Raw genomic sequence first — 14,817 nt, 5'->3', positions numbered from 1 at the left:
TACACTGCCGCACGTCCAATAGTAAAAAGAAAGTGGGATCCTTTATTCACCCATGGGTGAAAAAAGGATCCCACTTTCTTTTCACTATCGGACGTGCGGCAGTGTATTTATTTGTTCTGAATCGTACACTTTGGTAAAGTGTTAACACCGCTGGCACCCAACTACTTGTTACTATATAGTTATTATATATATTAGTTATTATATATATATATATAGTATATATATAATAACTTTATCTGTAAACAGGAAGTGATTTGTGTTAATCTCATCAATCATTTTAAGGCTTTATTATTTGATTATTTGTTAAGAATTAGGGTCCATTCACACGTCTGCAATTTCGTTCCGCAAAAAACGTGCTGCCCGGACACGGAATTGCGGACCCGCACTTCCGGGTCCGCAATTCTGTTCCCGAAAAAAATAGAACATGTCCTATTCTTGTCCTCAATTGCGAACAAGAACAGGCATATTCTATTAGTGCCAGCAATGTGCGGTCCGCAAAATGCGGAAAGCACATTGCAACTGTCCGTGTTTTGCGGATCCGCAAAACACGTTGCGGACGTGTGAATGGAGCCTAAAAGTTACGTTTTACTTTATGACTGGATTGCTTCTCTTAGTTGGCTAAATTTAGCTTTTTTGTAGTTTGGAATTTTTGTTCCTACCTGAAGAAACGCTCTTTTGAATGATAATTGGAAGGTTATTACTTTATTGTCACTATTTCCCAGGTGTCCCCCAACCTGCACTTCTGTTGTTCTGTCAGGCCTATTGGTTAATACTAAGTCCAGTATGGCCGTCCCTCTAGTCGGGTCCTGAACCAGTTGGGAAAGGTAATTGTCTTTGGTTATTGCCAAGAACCTGTTTCCTTTATGAGATGTACAAGTTTCAGTTTCCCAGTCTATATCTGGGTAGTTGAAGTCCCCCATAATAACCAACTCATTATGATTTGCCGCCTCGTCTATCTCGTTTAGTAGTAGATTTTCTGTGGACTCTGGTATATTAGGTGGTTTATAATAAACTCCTATTAATAATTTATTATTGCTTTTGCCTCCATGTAGTTCTACCCACAGTGACTCCACATGTTCATGTCCCTCACTTACAGGTGAAACTCGAAAAATTAGAATATCGTGCGAAAGTTCATTTATTTCAGTAATGCAATTTAAAAGGAGTTGCAATTAATGCAACTTAAAATTAGAATTTTGTGAAAAGGTTCAATATTCTAGGCTCAAAGTGTCACAGTCTAGTCAGCTAATTAGTCCATATCCCCTGAGCAAAGGGGACCTGAGATTGTGACTTTGGGGTTTCATAAGCTACAAGCCATAATCATCCAAATTATAACATATAAAGGCTTGAAATATCTCACTTTGCATGTAATTAGTCTCTCATATATGTTAGTTTTACCCTTTAAAGGGATTCTGTCACCTGCATTTTAGTGACAGAGCTTTTAACATCATCACATCAGTCTGCTCATTTTGTATTAAAATATACTAGTATTACTACCCTAAGGCCTCTTTCACACGGGCGTCAGGTTTTTTGCCAGGATAAGATGTGGGTGCGTTGCGGGAAAATGCGCGATTTTTCAGGGCGAGTTCAAAACATTGTAATGCGTTTTGCGCGTGCGTGAGAAACATCGGCATGTTTGGTACACAGAAGTTCAGGTTTGGGTTAGGTGTTCTGTAGATTATATTATTTTGACGTCACTGTGCGCATCACATGGTCCAATCACATAGTTCATCACCATGGTGAGGGACCATGTGATTGGATCATGTGATGTGACGTCACCACAGGTCCTTAGCCGGCAGCTCAACATTACAGAAGAAGATAGAGATCCGCAACTACGCGATCAAGTGGACTCTGTGAGTTAATTTTATTTTATTTTTTTTAACCCCTCCATCACTATTTTACTTTGCATTCTGTATTCAGAATGCTATTATTTTCCCTTATAACCATGTTATAAGGGAAAATAATACAGATCGGGTCCCCAGCCTGATCGTCACCTAGCAACCATGCGTGAAAAGCGCACTGCATCCGCACTTGCTTGCGGATGCCTGCGATTTTCACGCGGCCCCATTCACTTCTATGGGGCCTGCGTTGCGTGGAAAACGCAGAATATAGAGCTTGCTGCGATGTTCATGCAATGCACAAGTAATGCGTGAAAATCACAGCTCATGTGCATAGCCCCATAGAAATGAATGGGTCAGGATTCAGTGCTGGTGCAATGCGTTCAACTCACGCATTGCACCCGCGCGGAATACTCGCCTGTGTGAAAGGGGCCTAAGTGTTGTCCTTTGTCTATAAAAAAAAAAATATAAAAAAATATAATCGCTTTTATTAATATGGTAATTACCTGAGTAAGGAGCCCAAGGGGCTGTTCCTCCGGCCGTTGGAGCCCAGACACGCCCCTTCTCCTGGAGCCCAGCACCGCCCCACTGCTAATTTATTCACTCCTAATTGCCGGCTGGCGCATGTTTAGCGAGTCCTGTGAGGCCCATTTCAGGCGCTGACATGTGTATCCATGGCGCATGCGAGAGCTTATGGCTCAGCAAACGCATTCCGTGTTATATATAGCCTTTACGCTATTAGCCCCCATTATGCCTTTTATTAGCCCCCATTATGCCTCATTAGCCCCCCATCATCAGCCCTTATGCCTCATTAACCCCCATGATCCCCCATTATGCCTCATTAGTCCCATTATGCCTCTTATTAGCCCTATTATGCCTCATCATCAGCCCTTATGCCTCATTAGCTCCATCATCAGCTCGTATGCCTCATTAACCACCATTATCAGCCCTTATGCCTCATTAGCCCCAGTATCAGCCCTTATGCCTCACTAGCCCCCATTATGCCTCTCATTAGCCCCATCATCAGCCCTTATGCCTCATTAGCTCCATCATCAGCTCGTATGCCTCATTAACCACCATTATCAGCCCTTATGCCTCATTAGCCCCAGTATCAGCCCTTATGCCTCATTAGCCCCCATTGTTAGCCCTTATGCCTCATTATCCCCATTATGCCTCATTAGCCTCATTATGCCTCTCATTAGCCCCCATTATGCCAGGAAGCGGTAAGTACATAGCGTTCACCGCTTCCTAGTCCTCCGGTACTAATGAGCGCTTCCATTTTCGAAGCACTCATTAGTACTCACCGGCCAGCAGGCTTGATTAGGGTGTGCCCAGGCACACCCCGTGCGCACGCCTATGCCCAAAATTGATTTGAGTCAATTCGGAAATTCCTACACTACAATGACAATGCACAGTGCCCACCCCAAAACGACCCAACATTTGACCATCTGTTCAAGGTTAGGCCCATCCTTGACCACTTTAAAGGGCTTCTGTCACCCCACTAAACTCTTCTCTTTCGGTGACGTCATCGGCGCAGGCGCACTGAGGGAGTGCTGAGGAGGCGAGCCTCCTTCTCTCAGAGCGCCTGCGGCGAATCAAGACAGGCGCGCGATTTTTTGAATTGCAGACAGGGCCGGCCGGAGGAGGAGATCGCTGCTGGCCCTGTCAATCAACAGGAGGAGGGGGCGTTTTTTTGCGGCTGCTACCAGCAAGTGGCCACCCTACTTGCTGGTAGACAGGTAATTTGCTTATTATAAAAGTACGTTTTTTGTATTATCTACTGAACAAAAATGATTAATAATATAATGTATAGATATATCGCAGTATAGGGATTATAAGTACCCCAAAAAAAGAAGAGTTTAGTGGGGTGACAGAAGCCCTTTAAGACCAAAGTTTGCTGAGGTGTACAACCCTGATAAAAATGTATGCGTAGATGAGTCCCTATTACTGTTTAAAGGGAGGATTAGATTCCGCCAATACCTGCCTAGCAAACGGGCAGGGTATGGCATAAAATATACAAACTTTGTCAGAGAAGCTCTGGGTACACCCAAAAATTCAGCGTTTATGAAGGGAGAGATTCCCAGATAGAACCCCCAGAATGCCCCAACCCCCCCGCCATCCTAGGAGTTAGTGGGAAGATTGTGTGGGAGTTACTGCACCCACTGCTATTATACCAGCATACCTCTATTCAGGTCCCTAACTGCCAGAGGTACTGTGGCTTGCAGCACAGTGCGCAAAAATCAGAGATGCCTCCCTAGATCCCTGGTAGGGCAACCACTGAGAATAGGTGAAAGTAGGGCTCTAACTAAAGTGTGGTACAAAAAGCTGGCCGTACACATTGTACAGATGGCAATGTGCAATGCATATGTGCTATTTTATTCTGCAGGCCACAGAGGAACTTCCCTTCAGTTCCAAGAGGTGGTAATCAAGGCCCAAATTTTTAAAACCCAGGCCGGGATGGTCCCAGTACTTCAGGAAGTTACGGTGCCCGTGTTGTACCAGGGAAACATTTTCCAGGTCAAGTTCCCCAGACAACAAGGAAAGGACGAACCCAAAAAAGATGCAGGGTGTGTTCCAAAAGGGGGATAAGGAAAGACACCATTTACCACTGTGAAACCTGCCCTGAAAAACCTGGCCTATGCATGAAGGAGGGTTTCAGAATCTACCACACATTCATGGAGTATTAATTTAATTCCATCCTTAATGCTCCCTGTAATATTTCCACTTTATATCTCGGTGAGACAACCATGCCCTTTCCGCCCCCTAAAAATGTTCGTACGGGGTTGCACTTTCCAAAAAGGGGTCACTTCTTGTTTTTTTTTTTTTTTCTGGGGACATGAGGATTTTTTTTAATGCGACGTGGCACCTAAAATCCATGTTTGTTTATTCAGACCTGCAAAAAAAATGTTTTTGCACTTTTCCTCTAGAGACCTGCTGTGCGCCAATACAACAGGCTACAAGCACATATGGGGTGTTTTCAAAAAGGGGAGAAAATGGTGAACATATACTGCATTTTCTCCTTTGACCCCTTGTGAAAGTGAAAAACTAGGGTCTGCTAGTAATTTTTTATTTTCACAAATGTGTGCTTTGAAATCCTTTAACAAGTGTTTCTGCCTTCTGTGAGACACCCGTTTGCTGAAAAGTACCGTACCCTTTCCACACTTAAAATTTTCGTACGGGGGTGGTCTTTCCGAAATGGGGTCACTTCTTCGGGTTTTTCATTTCTGGGGACCTCAGGAATTTATTTAATGCGACATGGCACCTAAAATCCATGTCTGCCAATTCAGGTCAGCAAAATCCATATTTAGCTGTTTGAGTCTAGAGCCCTGCCATGCGCCCATACATCATTTGTTGAACATATATGGGGTGTTGGCGTATTCGGGGGGAAATGGGGAACAAAATTTTGGGTGCATTTTGTCCTGTTACCCATTGTGAAAGTAAAAAATGTGGGTGTAATTTTTAAATTTCACAGCCAAGCGTTTCCTAATTCTGTGAAACGCCCGATGGGTCAAAGTGCTCACTACACACCTTGAAATATTCCTTGAGGGGTGTATTTTCCGGAATGAGGTCACTTTTTGGGGGTTTCCACTGTAGGGCCAACGCAGGGTGTCTTCACATGCAACATAGCTCCCAATTACCATTCCAGCTAAATCCTCTCTCCTAACGCCATGTGGGACTCCTTCCACTCTGAAGCCTGCTGTGTGCCCATACATCATTTTTTGAGCACCTATGGGGTGTTGGCGTATTCGGGGGGAAATGGGGAACAAAATGTGGGGTGCATTTTGTCCTGTTACCCCTTGTGAAAGTGAAAAATGTGGGTGTAAAGAAACTTTTTGTGGAAAAAAATTAAATTTTTCATTTTCACAGCCAATCGTTTCCTAATTTTCTAATATGCCTGATGGGTCAAAGTGCTCACTACACACTTTGAAATATTCCTTGAGGGGTGTAGTTTCTGTAATGGGGGTCACTTTTTTGGGGTTTCCACTGTAGGGCCACCTCAGGGTGTCTTCACATGCAACATAGCTCCCAATTACCATTCCAGCTAAATCCGCTCTACCAAAGCCATATGGTGCTCCTTCCACTCTGAAGCCTGCTGTGCGTCCATACATCAGTTTTTGAGCACACACGGGGTGTTTCTGTAAACTCCAGATTCGGGGTAATATATTTGGCTGGCAACCCTTGATGTATTGCAGAAAAAAAATAGATTCAAATTTAATTCCCATTTTGTGGGGCACCTAAAGGGTTAACAAAGTTCTTAAATCCGTTTTGAATAGCTTCAGCGGTGAAGTTTCTAAAATGGGATGATTTATGCGTGGTTTCGAATATGTAAGCCCAAGAAAGTGACTTCATAACTGAACTGGTCCTGAAAAAATTGGGGTTTGGAAATGTTCTTAAAAATTTTTACATTTGCTTCTAAACCTCTAAGCCTTCTAACGTCCCAAAAAACTAAAATGTAATTTTCAGCCCTCCTGCACACGAATGTGTGAGGCTGTGCGCCGTGTCGTGGTGCTGCGGGCCGCAATGCACGAACACCGTCCGCGGGGCAGCTGCAGCGGACCTATTTACTATAATGGGTTCGCAATACGGCTATTCCGCAAAGACAAGGACATGTTCTATCTATTTGTGGAACAGAAGTACGGGACGAAACCCCACTGAAGCACTCCGTAGTGCTTCCGTAGGGTTCCGTTCCGTACTTCCGTCCCGCACCATTCCGCATGACCGGAAGGTGAAAATTGGCCAGGTCCTGAAAGGGTTAAGAAAAAAGTTAAACGTTTGTTCTTATTGACATTAGAGATTGGTAAGGTGTGTCTGTTTTACTGGCAAATACCCGTCTACAGTGCACCTGAGCCAAGAGGTTTATGTAACAGCACTTTCAACAAAGTATTATGTAAGGCCCCTTTCACACAGGTGAGTTTTCCGTGAGTTGAACGCATTGCACCCGCACTGAATCCGGACCCATTCATTTCTATGGGGCTGTGCACATCAGCAGTGATTTTCACGCATCACTTGTGCGTTGCGTGAAAATCGCAGTATGTTCTATATTGTGCGCTTTCCACGCCAAGCAGGACCCATAGAAGTGAATGGGGCTGCGTGAAAATCGCAAGCATCCTCAAGCAAGTGCAGATGCGGTGCGATTTTCACGCACGGTTGCTAGATCGCCGCTGGCACATCCGCAATATCCAGTCCGCATAGCTCTGTGTGCTTTTATTGTGTTAAAAAAACTATTTCGGCAGTGTTCAGAAGGGAAGGAGCCGCATCTGGATTTTCTAAAATGGAATTTGCTGAAATTGTTTTTAGGGGCCATAACATTTTTTTTTTTGCTGTTGTTGTTGTTGACTGAGCTGTGTGAGTTTTTTTGTTGCTGGACAAGCTGGATTTTTGGTGTACAATTTTGGGTTACAAATTACTTTTTGATCAGTTTTTATATCATTTTTGGGGAGGTGGGCAAATATTAGAATTTTGTCAGTGTTTTTTTATTTTCATGGTGTTCTTCATGCGGTATATATGTTTCAATAACTTTATTCTGTGGGTTGATATGGTTATGGGGATACCAAATTTATATACCGTAGTTTTTTATGTTTTACTACTTTTGCAGCATAAAATCACTACTTAAATACGATAAGTTATATTCTGCACTGCCATATAGTAACATCCATTACATTTTTTTTTTGTCTCCAATGTAACTGTGTGAGGGCTTTTTTTTGTGGGATGGGCTGTAGTTTTCATTGGTACCATTTTGGGGTACATATGATTTTTGATCACTTTTTATGCCATTGATGTAACAAAAAATTATTTTTATGGCATTTACCGTGTCGGCTAAGTAACAGTATCCTTTTATAGATCTGGGTATTTCAAATATGGTGACACCAATTATGTTTAGGTTATGTTATTTTTCTTTTCATCAATTAGTAGATATGGCAAAACATTTTTAATTTTTTTAACTTTTTTTATACTCTTTGTTGCAATTGGGGCCAGCCGCATTGGCACACAGTGGCAGAAGGGACACTGAGGGGGCAGCAGGGACACTGGACACTGAGGGGGCAAAAATGGCACACAGGGGTTACTTGATCACATGCTCGTATGACCAGAGCCTGTACTGGCATTTGCCGACCGTCCCAGTGCCTTCACTGTCCGTGACGGAACTGTACGTCGATTGGACTAAATTACATGCAATCTGGACGTACAGTTACACCCAGATGCAGGATGGGGTTAACTTATGCATAAATTAAATGCATCTTCATAAAGACTGGCATAGCACACGCCGTTCGTGTCCCTTCAGAAACGTGTCCCTTACTACATATACCCACACAGAAATGGCTGCAGAGGTAATAGTGTATGATAACCATGTGTCTTGTGACACATGGCATTGCTCCAGCATGAATGCCAACATTGAGCAATATCATAAATGGCCAGATGTATGCACGACAACGTACTCCATCAGCCTGGCCAAAATCCAATGTCGATTTGCATAAAACAGTATTGAAACAAAGTTTTATGCGAATCGACTTCAGATGTTTCATCCGAAGTCGATTCGCTCATCCGTAAATACAAGCTTACTACAACTAGCAAGTATTAGATGCACTGTTCCTTTATGAACATTCCTGACGACTGTTCTGGAGGAGAGCAGAGCCAGTTGGGATTTTGGCCAAATGTGCGCAATGGAAAAACTAACTTACTTCTGAAGCCTCGTTAACACTTCAGTGATTTCCATCAGGGATTTTGAGCCAAAACCAGGTGCAGGTCAAAAACACAGAACAAGGGCAAATCTTTTCATTATACTTTATCTCTGTGTAGGCTCCACTCCTGGTTTTGGCTCACAATTAATAATAGAAATCATTGACCAAAAACTGGCACGTGAATTAGGCTTAACAAACCCTTAAAGGGGTGGTCCCATAGAAAATACTCTACATTTTTCAAACCAGCACCTGGATCTGAACTGTTTTGTAATTGCATGTAATAAAAAATTTATTATGGCTACTGAGTTATTAAATAAAATCCATTTGTATAGCGCCACCTGCTGTTTATTATTTTTCTAATTTCTCTGTTCTGCCCACTGGGACGGCCCACATGCTCAGTTCTATACCTCAACTGCCACCACCTGCAATAGAAAGGACACATCCCTGAAAAAGGACACATCCCCTGAGCTGTGATACCAAGCACAGCTGCTATACAATGGTAAGCTGAGAGAAGGCCACCGGCCTCACAGGAACACTGCTGTCTGCTCAAAACAGCTGAATGGTGGGGTCCCGGATGTCAGACCACCACCACCGATCAGAAACTGATGACCTACCCAGAGAGAAAGTCATCAGTAAAAAAACACTCCCAGAAAACTCCTTTAATATTTGCAAGCAGCCTGTATATGCGAGAACGCCACAATCCGGCACGGTGAAGGGACTGTGGTGGTGTACTAAGGTCACTATATTTTCATGGTTTTGATGTTTTCTCACCTTTAGGCCTCTTTCACACTACAGTTTTTTGCGTTCCGTATACGGTCCGTTTTTTGCGTTCCGTATACGGTCCGTATACGGAACCATTCATTTCAATGGTTCCGCAAAAAAACGGAATGTGTTCCGTATGCATTCCGTTTCCGTATTTCCGTTTTTCCGTTCCGTTGAAAAGATAGAACATGTCCTATATTTGGCCGCAAATCACAGTCCATGGCTCCATTCAAGTCAATGGGTCCGCAAAAAAAACGGAACACATACGGAAATGCATCCGTATGTCTTCCGTATCCGTTCCGTTTTTTGCGGAACCATCTATTGAAAATGTTATGCCCAGCCCAATTTTTTATATGAAATTACTGTATACTGTATATGCCATACGGAAAAACGGAACGGAACAACGGAACGGAAACGGAACCACAACGGAAGCAAAAACGGAACAACGGATCCGTGAAAAACGGAACGCAAAACACTGAATTCAACATACTGTAGTGTGAAAGAGGCCTTAATGTGGATAATCATTAAATATTTCTACTGAGAGCCAGCCATTCCTTATCTTATGGTTTTTGTTCATTAGGCAGTGTTCTTTGTCTTTCTGGCTTCTTTTCAAAATCACAGCATGCTGGAACTTTTGTGCGCACTCGCACAGGTTTCCTGCAATGCACTCGGGAGGCAACCGGAGCAAATCCGGGAACCCCGTCTGAAAGAGGCCTTACATTTAGACCTTTTTCTACAGTCATAGAAAAAGGTAAATGAGACGGGCCTGCCTTGCCCATCCCTGCCCACTTTTTTATACCTGGTGGGCGCCGCAATCTGAGCCTGAAATACGCCTAATATAGGCGTATTTCAGCTTGATAAGGGACCCCCTAAGACTTGTCTCATTGGTTTGTGCATGAAGAAACTACATAAATGACCAGAAAAAATGGCGCAAGTTCCAGATAGGAAAAATAGGCCAGGTCAGGAGTGGAGTAGAAATAAGGCTACATGCACACAACCGTATGTGTTTTGCGGTCCGCAAATTGTAGATCCGCCCAAAAAAACCGGATGATATCTAAATGCCATACTTTTTTTTTGTGGATCCATTGTAACAATGCCTAAAACGGACAAGAATAGGACTTTTATTTTGCGGGGTTACGGAACGAACATACGGATGCGGATAGCTTTGCTGTCCGCATTTTTTGCAAACCCATTGAAATGAATGGGTCTGCATCCGATCCGCAAAACAAAAAAAAACAATGTGTGCCAGCTGAGCCCGTGCTGCGGACCGAAATCCACATCCGACGGTCTGCACCTGGAGGCCCGGACAGAAAAGTTATTGAAGCACTCCGTAGTGCTTCTATACGCTTCCAATTCTTGCCTCTGTTCCGCACCATATCTCCCGGGTTGTGGACCCATTCAAGTGAATGGGTTCACATCCATGATACGCTGTGCACATGGCCGGTGACTGTATATTGCAGACCCGATGTTTGCGGGACGCAATACGGGCACAGCCTGCGCCTTGTCTTAAATTAAATGCAAGGGATAGTGTGTGCAAAAAATAAATTTAAAAAAAGCCATTAAAAAGTGGCCCAAAAAATGGATGTGGTTATTCTGAAAAAAAAATTGTGGTAAAAATAAAAAAGCAAGACATTCTTGGTGGTCTTGTTTTAAAGTTTTTTTAATTGTCACATACATTTTTTCTGTGGAGTTTTTTTCCCCTTCACACATTTGTGAAATGCATTTTTAGGCCTCTTGCACACGACCGTATGGCTTTTTCAGCATTTTGTGATCCGCAAAAAAACTGATCCACAAAAAATACGGATGACGTCCGTGTGCATTCCGGTTTTGGCAAAACAGAACAGCTAGCCCCTGATAGAGCAGCACTATCCTTGTCCGTTATGTGGACAATAATAGGTCATATGGAAATACGGAAACGGAAGGCATACAGAGTACCTTCCGTTTTTTTTGTGGATTCATTGAAATGAATGGTTCCGTATACCGTCTGTATACAGAACCCAAAAAACAGAATGTAAACGGAAAAAACAAGAGGCCTAAGGCAGTTTTTCTCATATAGAGAAGGATATGCGGGAAACATTTGAAAAAAAAAAAAAACACTCCACAGTTGAAAAAAATGCTCCTATGAGAAAATGTATGTGTGTGTTCATAATTCCCACAGACTTTCAGTTATCATTAGCAGTTGGCATTTTATCACGCAGAAAAACATGTCCAACACGTGGCAAAAACTGCTTAAAAAAAAACTATGCATGAACCGAGTGTTAAGGTCAGCATCTTGTGCCAGCTCCTATTAATAATTGCTTATAGCAGTCAGAACTGGTTTTGTGATACGGAGGTCCAATCACCCCCCCATTCAAGTGTGCGGCTGCGGCCAGCTAGCATGTGATCTTTCAACACTACATTCAGGCAGGGGATTTGTGTATCAGAAATAGGGAAGGGCAAACTTCTTCTGGATTAGGATTTCCAAGAAGGCGGTGGGTTGGCTCAGTGTTTCGCACTGTTGCCTATCGGGGTCCAGAGGGTCTACCAGATTTCCATGAAGTCTGCATATTCTGTGATTTTGTGGGTTTCTTCCACCTAGGGCTCATGCACACGAACGTTGGTTGTTTTGTGGTCATCAAATTGCGGATCAAGAAAACACGGATACCAACCGTGTGCATTCTGCATTTAGCGAAAACGCCCAGCCCCTAATAGAACAGTCCTATCCTTGTCCAGAATACGGACAATAAGGCCTCATGCACACGACAGTTGTTTTTCTCGGCCCCCGCTCCGTTTTTTTTGCGGATAGGATGGCGACTCATTCATTTCAATGGGTCAGCAAATAAATGCTGATAGTTTATCCGTTTGTGTTCCGTGTCTGTTGTCCGGGTTTCCCTTCAGCAAAAAAAATTGTGCATGTCCTACTTTTTTCACATTTGCGGACAAGGATAGGCGTTTATTACAAGGGATCTGTGGAAAAAAAACGGATCCTCCCAAAAAAATGCATGCATGAGGCTTAATAATAACATGTATTTTTTTGCGGAACAGTCATGGAACGCACACTGAGTCACTTCCGTTGCTTTTGTGGCCCCATTAAAGTGAATGGTTCCGCATACGGGCTGCAACAAAAACCAAAACGGACACGGAAAACAAATATGTTCACGTGCATGAGTCTTTATTTCGGTTTTTGCCCACCCTAAAAAATATCCTAAGGTTAAATGGTCAATAAAGAATGTTGGTATGCCATAGAGACATATCCAAATTTTTGATTGGTGGGGGTCTGAGACCCTCATTGATCTCTACAACGAGAGGAAAGCAATTGCAGGAATGGAGACAGGCCCATACGCGTTCTACTGAGTCCGTCTCCTGCACCTCAAAACCTTTGATATGTCTCTACCAGGTATGAAAAGTGTTCCCAAAGCTCAGTGACGCTTTAACCAGCCTCCGATGAAACTAAGGGCTCATGCACGTAAGGCTACTTTCACACTAGCGTTCGTCGGTCCGCTCGTGAGCTCCGTTTGAAGGGGCTCACGAGCGGACCCGAACGCAGCCGTCCAGCCCTGATGCAGTCTGAATAGAGCGGATCCGCTCAGACTGCATCAGTCTGGCGGCGTTCAGCCTCCGCTCCGCTCGCCTCCGCACGGACAGGCGGACAGCTGAACGCTGCTTGCAGCGTTCGGGTGTCCGCCTGGCCGTGCGGAGGCGTGCGGATCCGTCCAGACTTACAATGTAAGTCAATGGGGACGGATCCGTTTGAAGATGCCACAATGTGGCTCAATCTTCAGGCGGATCCGTCCCCCATTGACTTTACATTGAAAGTCTGGACGGATCCGTCCCAGGCTATTTTCACACTTAGCTGTTATATGCTAAAATAATGCAGACGGATCCGTCCGAGGCTATTTTCACACTTAGCTTTTTTTTTGCAATTTTAATGCAGACGGATCCGTTCTGAACGGAGCCTCCGTCTGCATTATTATGATCGGATCCGTTCAGAACGGATCCGCCCGAACGCTAGTGTGAAAGTAGCCTAAGTCGGATCCGCAAAACACGAATACAGGCTGTGTGTGTTCCCCATTTTGCAGACCGGAACGTCTTGCCCTCTATAGAACAGCCCGATCCTCGTCCGTACAATGGACAAGAATAGGGCATGTCCTATTTTTTTGCGGGGCCACGGAACGGACCCATTGAAGTGAATGGTTCCACATTCGACCCACAAAAAAAAGCTGCAGACCAAAAATACATTTGTGTGCGTGAGCCTGGGTGCGTCTGATAGCGGGGCAATCCGAGCGTGAGCCCCAGTGCGGACAGGGACAATCGGTGTACAGCGCTGCGCAATATGTCAGTGCTAATAACCCTGGACAATATGTGATGAAGAACTGTCATATATACAGCAATTCCTGCGTTCTACAAGTCCATAGAGATTGTGAGACGTCGTATTGCTTTCTGCAACTGCTACAAAGCTGCCAGCCTTCCCCAATGCCACAGGCTGCCCCCTGTACATGCCAGTATTCACACCATTAGAAGTGGTATGCGGTATTATGCAGTCCTAGCTTATACCCATAAATGTAGATCCTGGGAAGCATTCAGTCCCTGAGAGCCATATGGCAATAAGGTCCTGGGCTGATGCCTTTATGTGAGTGCCAGTCTTTAATCATGCCAGTTCAGTGCCAGGTTACTCACTGTTGTGGTGGAGAACTTCCTGAAGAACTGATTTGCAGCCCACAGCATTTTTATATGCGGTACCCCAATACTCGCCGGTAGGAGAAATAAGACAGCAACCAACACCCACAGCCCTTGTGTCCCCAACTGACTGCAGAGCTTGGCACAAACACCAGCTCCAGCTGCGCCCCGCCTCCTCTGTGAATCCCCGCCCACTTACATTCCCGTCATTTCAGTTGGGAGGCAGCGTACGTTACTGCGGAGCTGCGTCTCTAGACTGTCACCTCAGGCCACGCCCCCACCCCAGCAGCTGCGTCTTGGCTGATGCCTTGGCGCTACTGATGCAATCTCTATGGAGGCGTGTCCTCCTGCAGGTCACACGTGTGTCTCCCCTGTGCAGGACACATTGGTATTGCCAGGACTTTTCATGTACTGTGAATTATTCTGGCCAACCCCGATCTAGGCCCAGGGTGGGTACAAGAGGAGCCATTTTCGTTTCTTCCTCCTTGCATTCCAAAAGCTGAAGAGCCCTAACGTTTTTACTTTTCCTTTCACATAGCCAGAAATTAACATCCACGGAGCAGTATGAGGGCTTGTTTTATTAGGCCTCATGCACACGACCGTTGTGTTCCGTTCCGCAAAATGGGGTTCCGTTGTTCCGTGATCCGTTTTTGTTTCCGTGTGTCTTCCTTTATTTTTGGAGGATCACCAGACATGAAGGAAAGTAGAAAAAAAAAGTCTAAGTCAAGTTTGCCATGCAAATGATAGGAAAAAAACGGACGCGGATGACAATCTTGTGTGCCTCCGCGTTTTTTCACGGTCATTGACTTGAATGGGTCCGCGAACTGTTTCCCTTGAAAAAAATAGGACAGGTCATATTTTTTGGACAGAATGGAACCACCGATCAC

The 14,817-nt window shown here is 44.3% G+C and overlaps 1 protein-coding gene across 1 annotated transcript in view; it reads right to left on the bottom strand.

Moving 5' to 3' along the window:
* The window catches only part of ALDH1L2 (aldehyde dehydrogenase 1 family member L2), a 92,104-nt gene extending 78,024 nt beyond the window's left edge, over positions 1-14,080 (bottom strand). Inside the window, exon 1 of the mRNA XM_044280586.1 lies at positions 13,931-14,080. Within this exon, the coding sequence (XP_044136521.1) occupies positions 13,931-13,978 (48 nt within the window). The 5' untranslated portion in view covers positions 13,979-14,080. The remainder of the gene's footprint in view (positions 1-13,930) is intronic.
* Positions 14,081-14,817: the final 737 nt, after the last annotated feature.

The sequence above is a fragment of the Bufo gargarizans genome, chromosome 2 (assembly GCF_014858855.1).
Source record: "Bufo gargarizans isolate SCDJY-AF-19 chromosome 2, ASM1485885v1, whole genome shotgun sequence".
NCBI lineage: Eukaryota > Metazoa > Chordata > Amphibia > Anura > Bufonidae > Bufo > Bufo gargarizans.
This window is presented reverse-complemented; position numbering and strand designations above follow the sequence as displayed.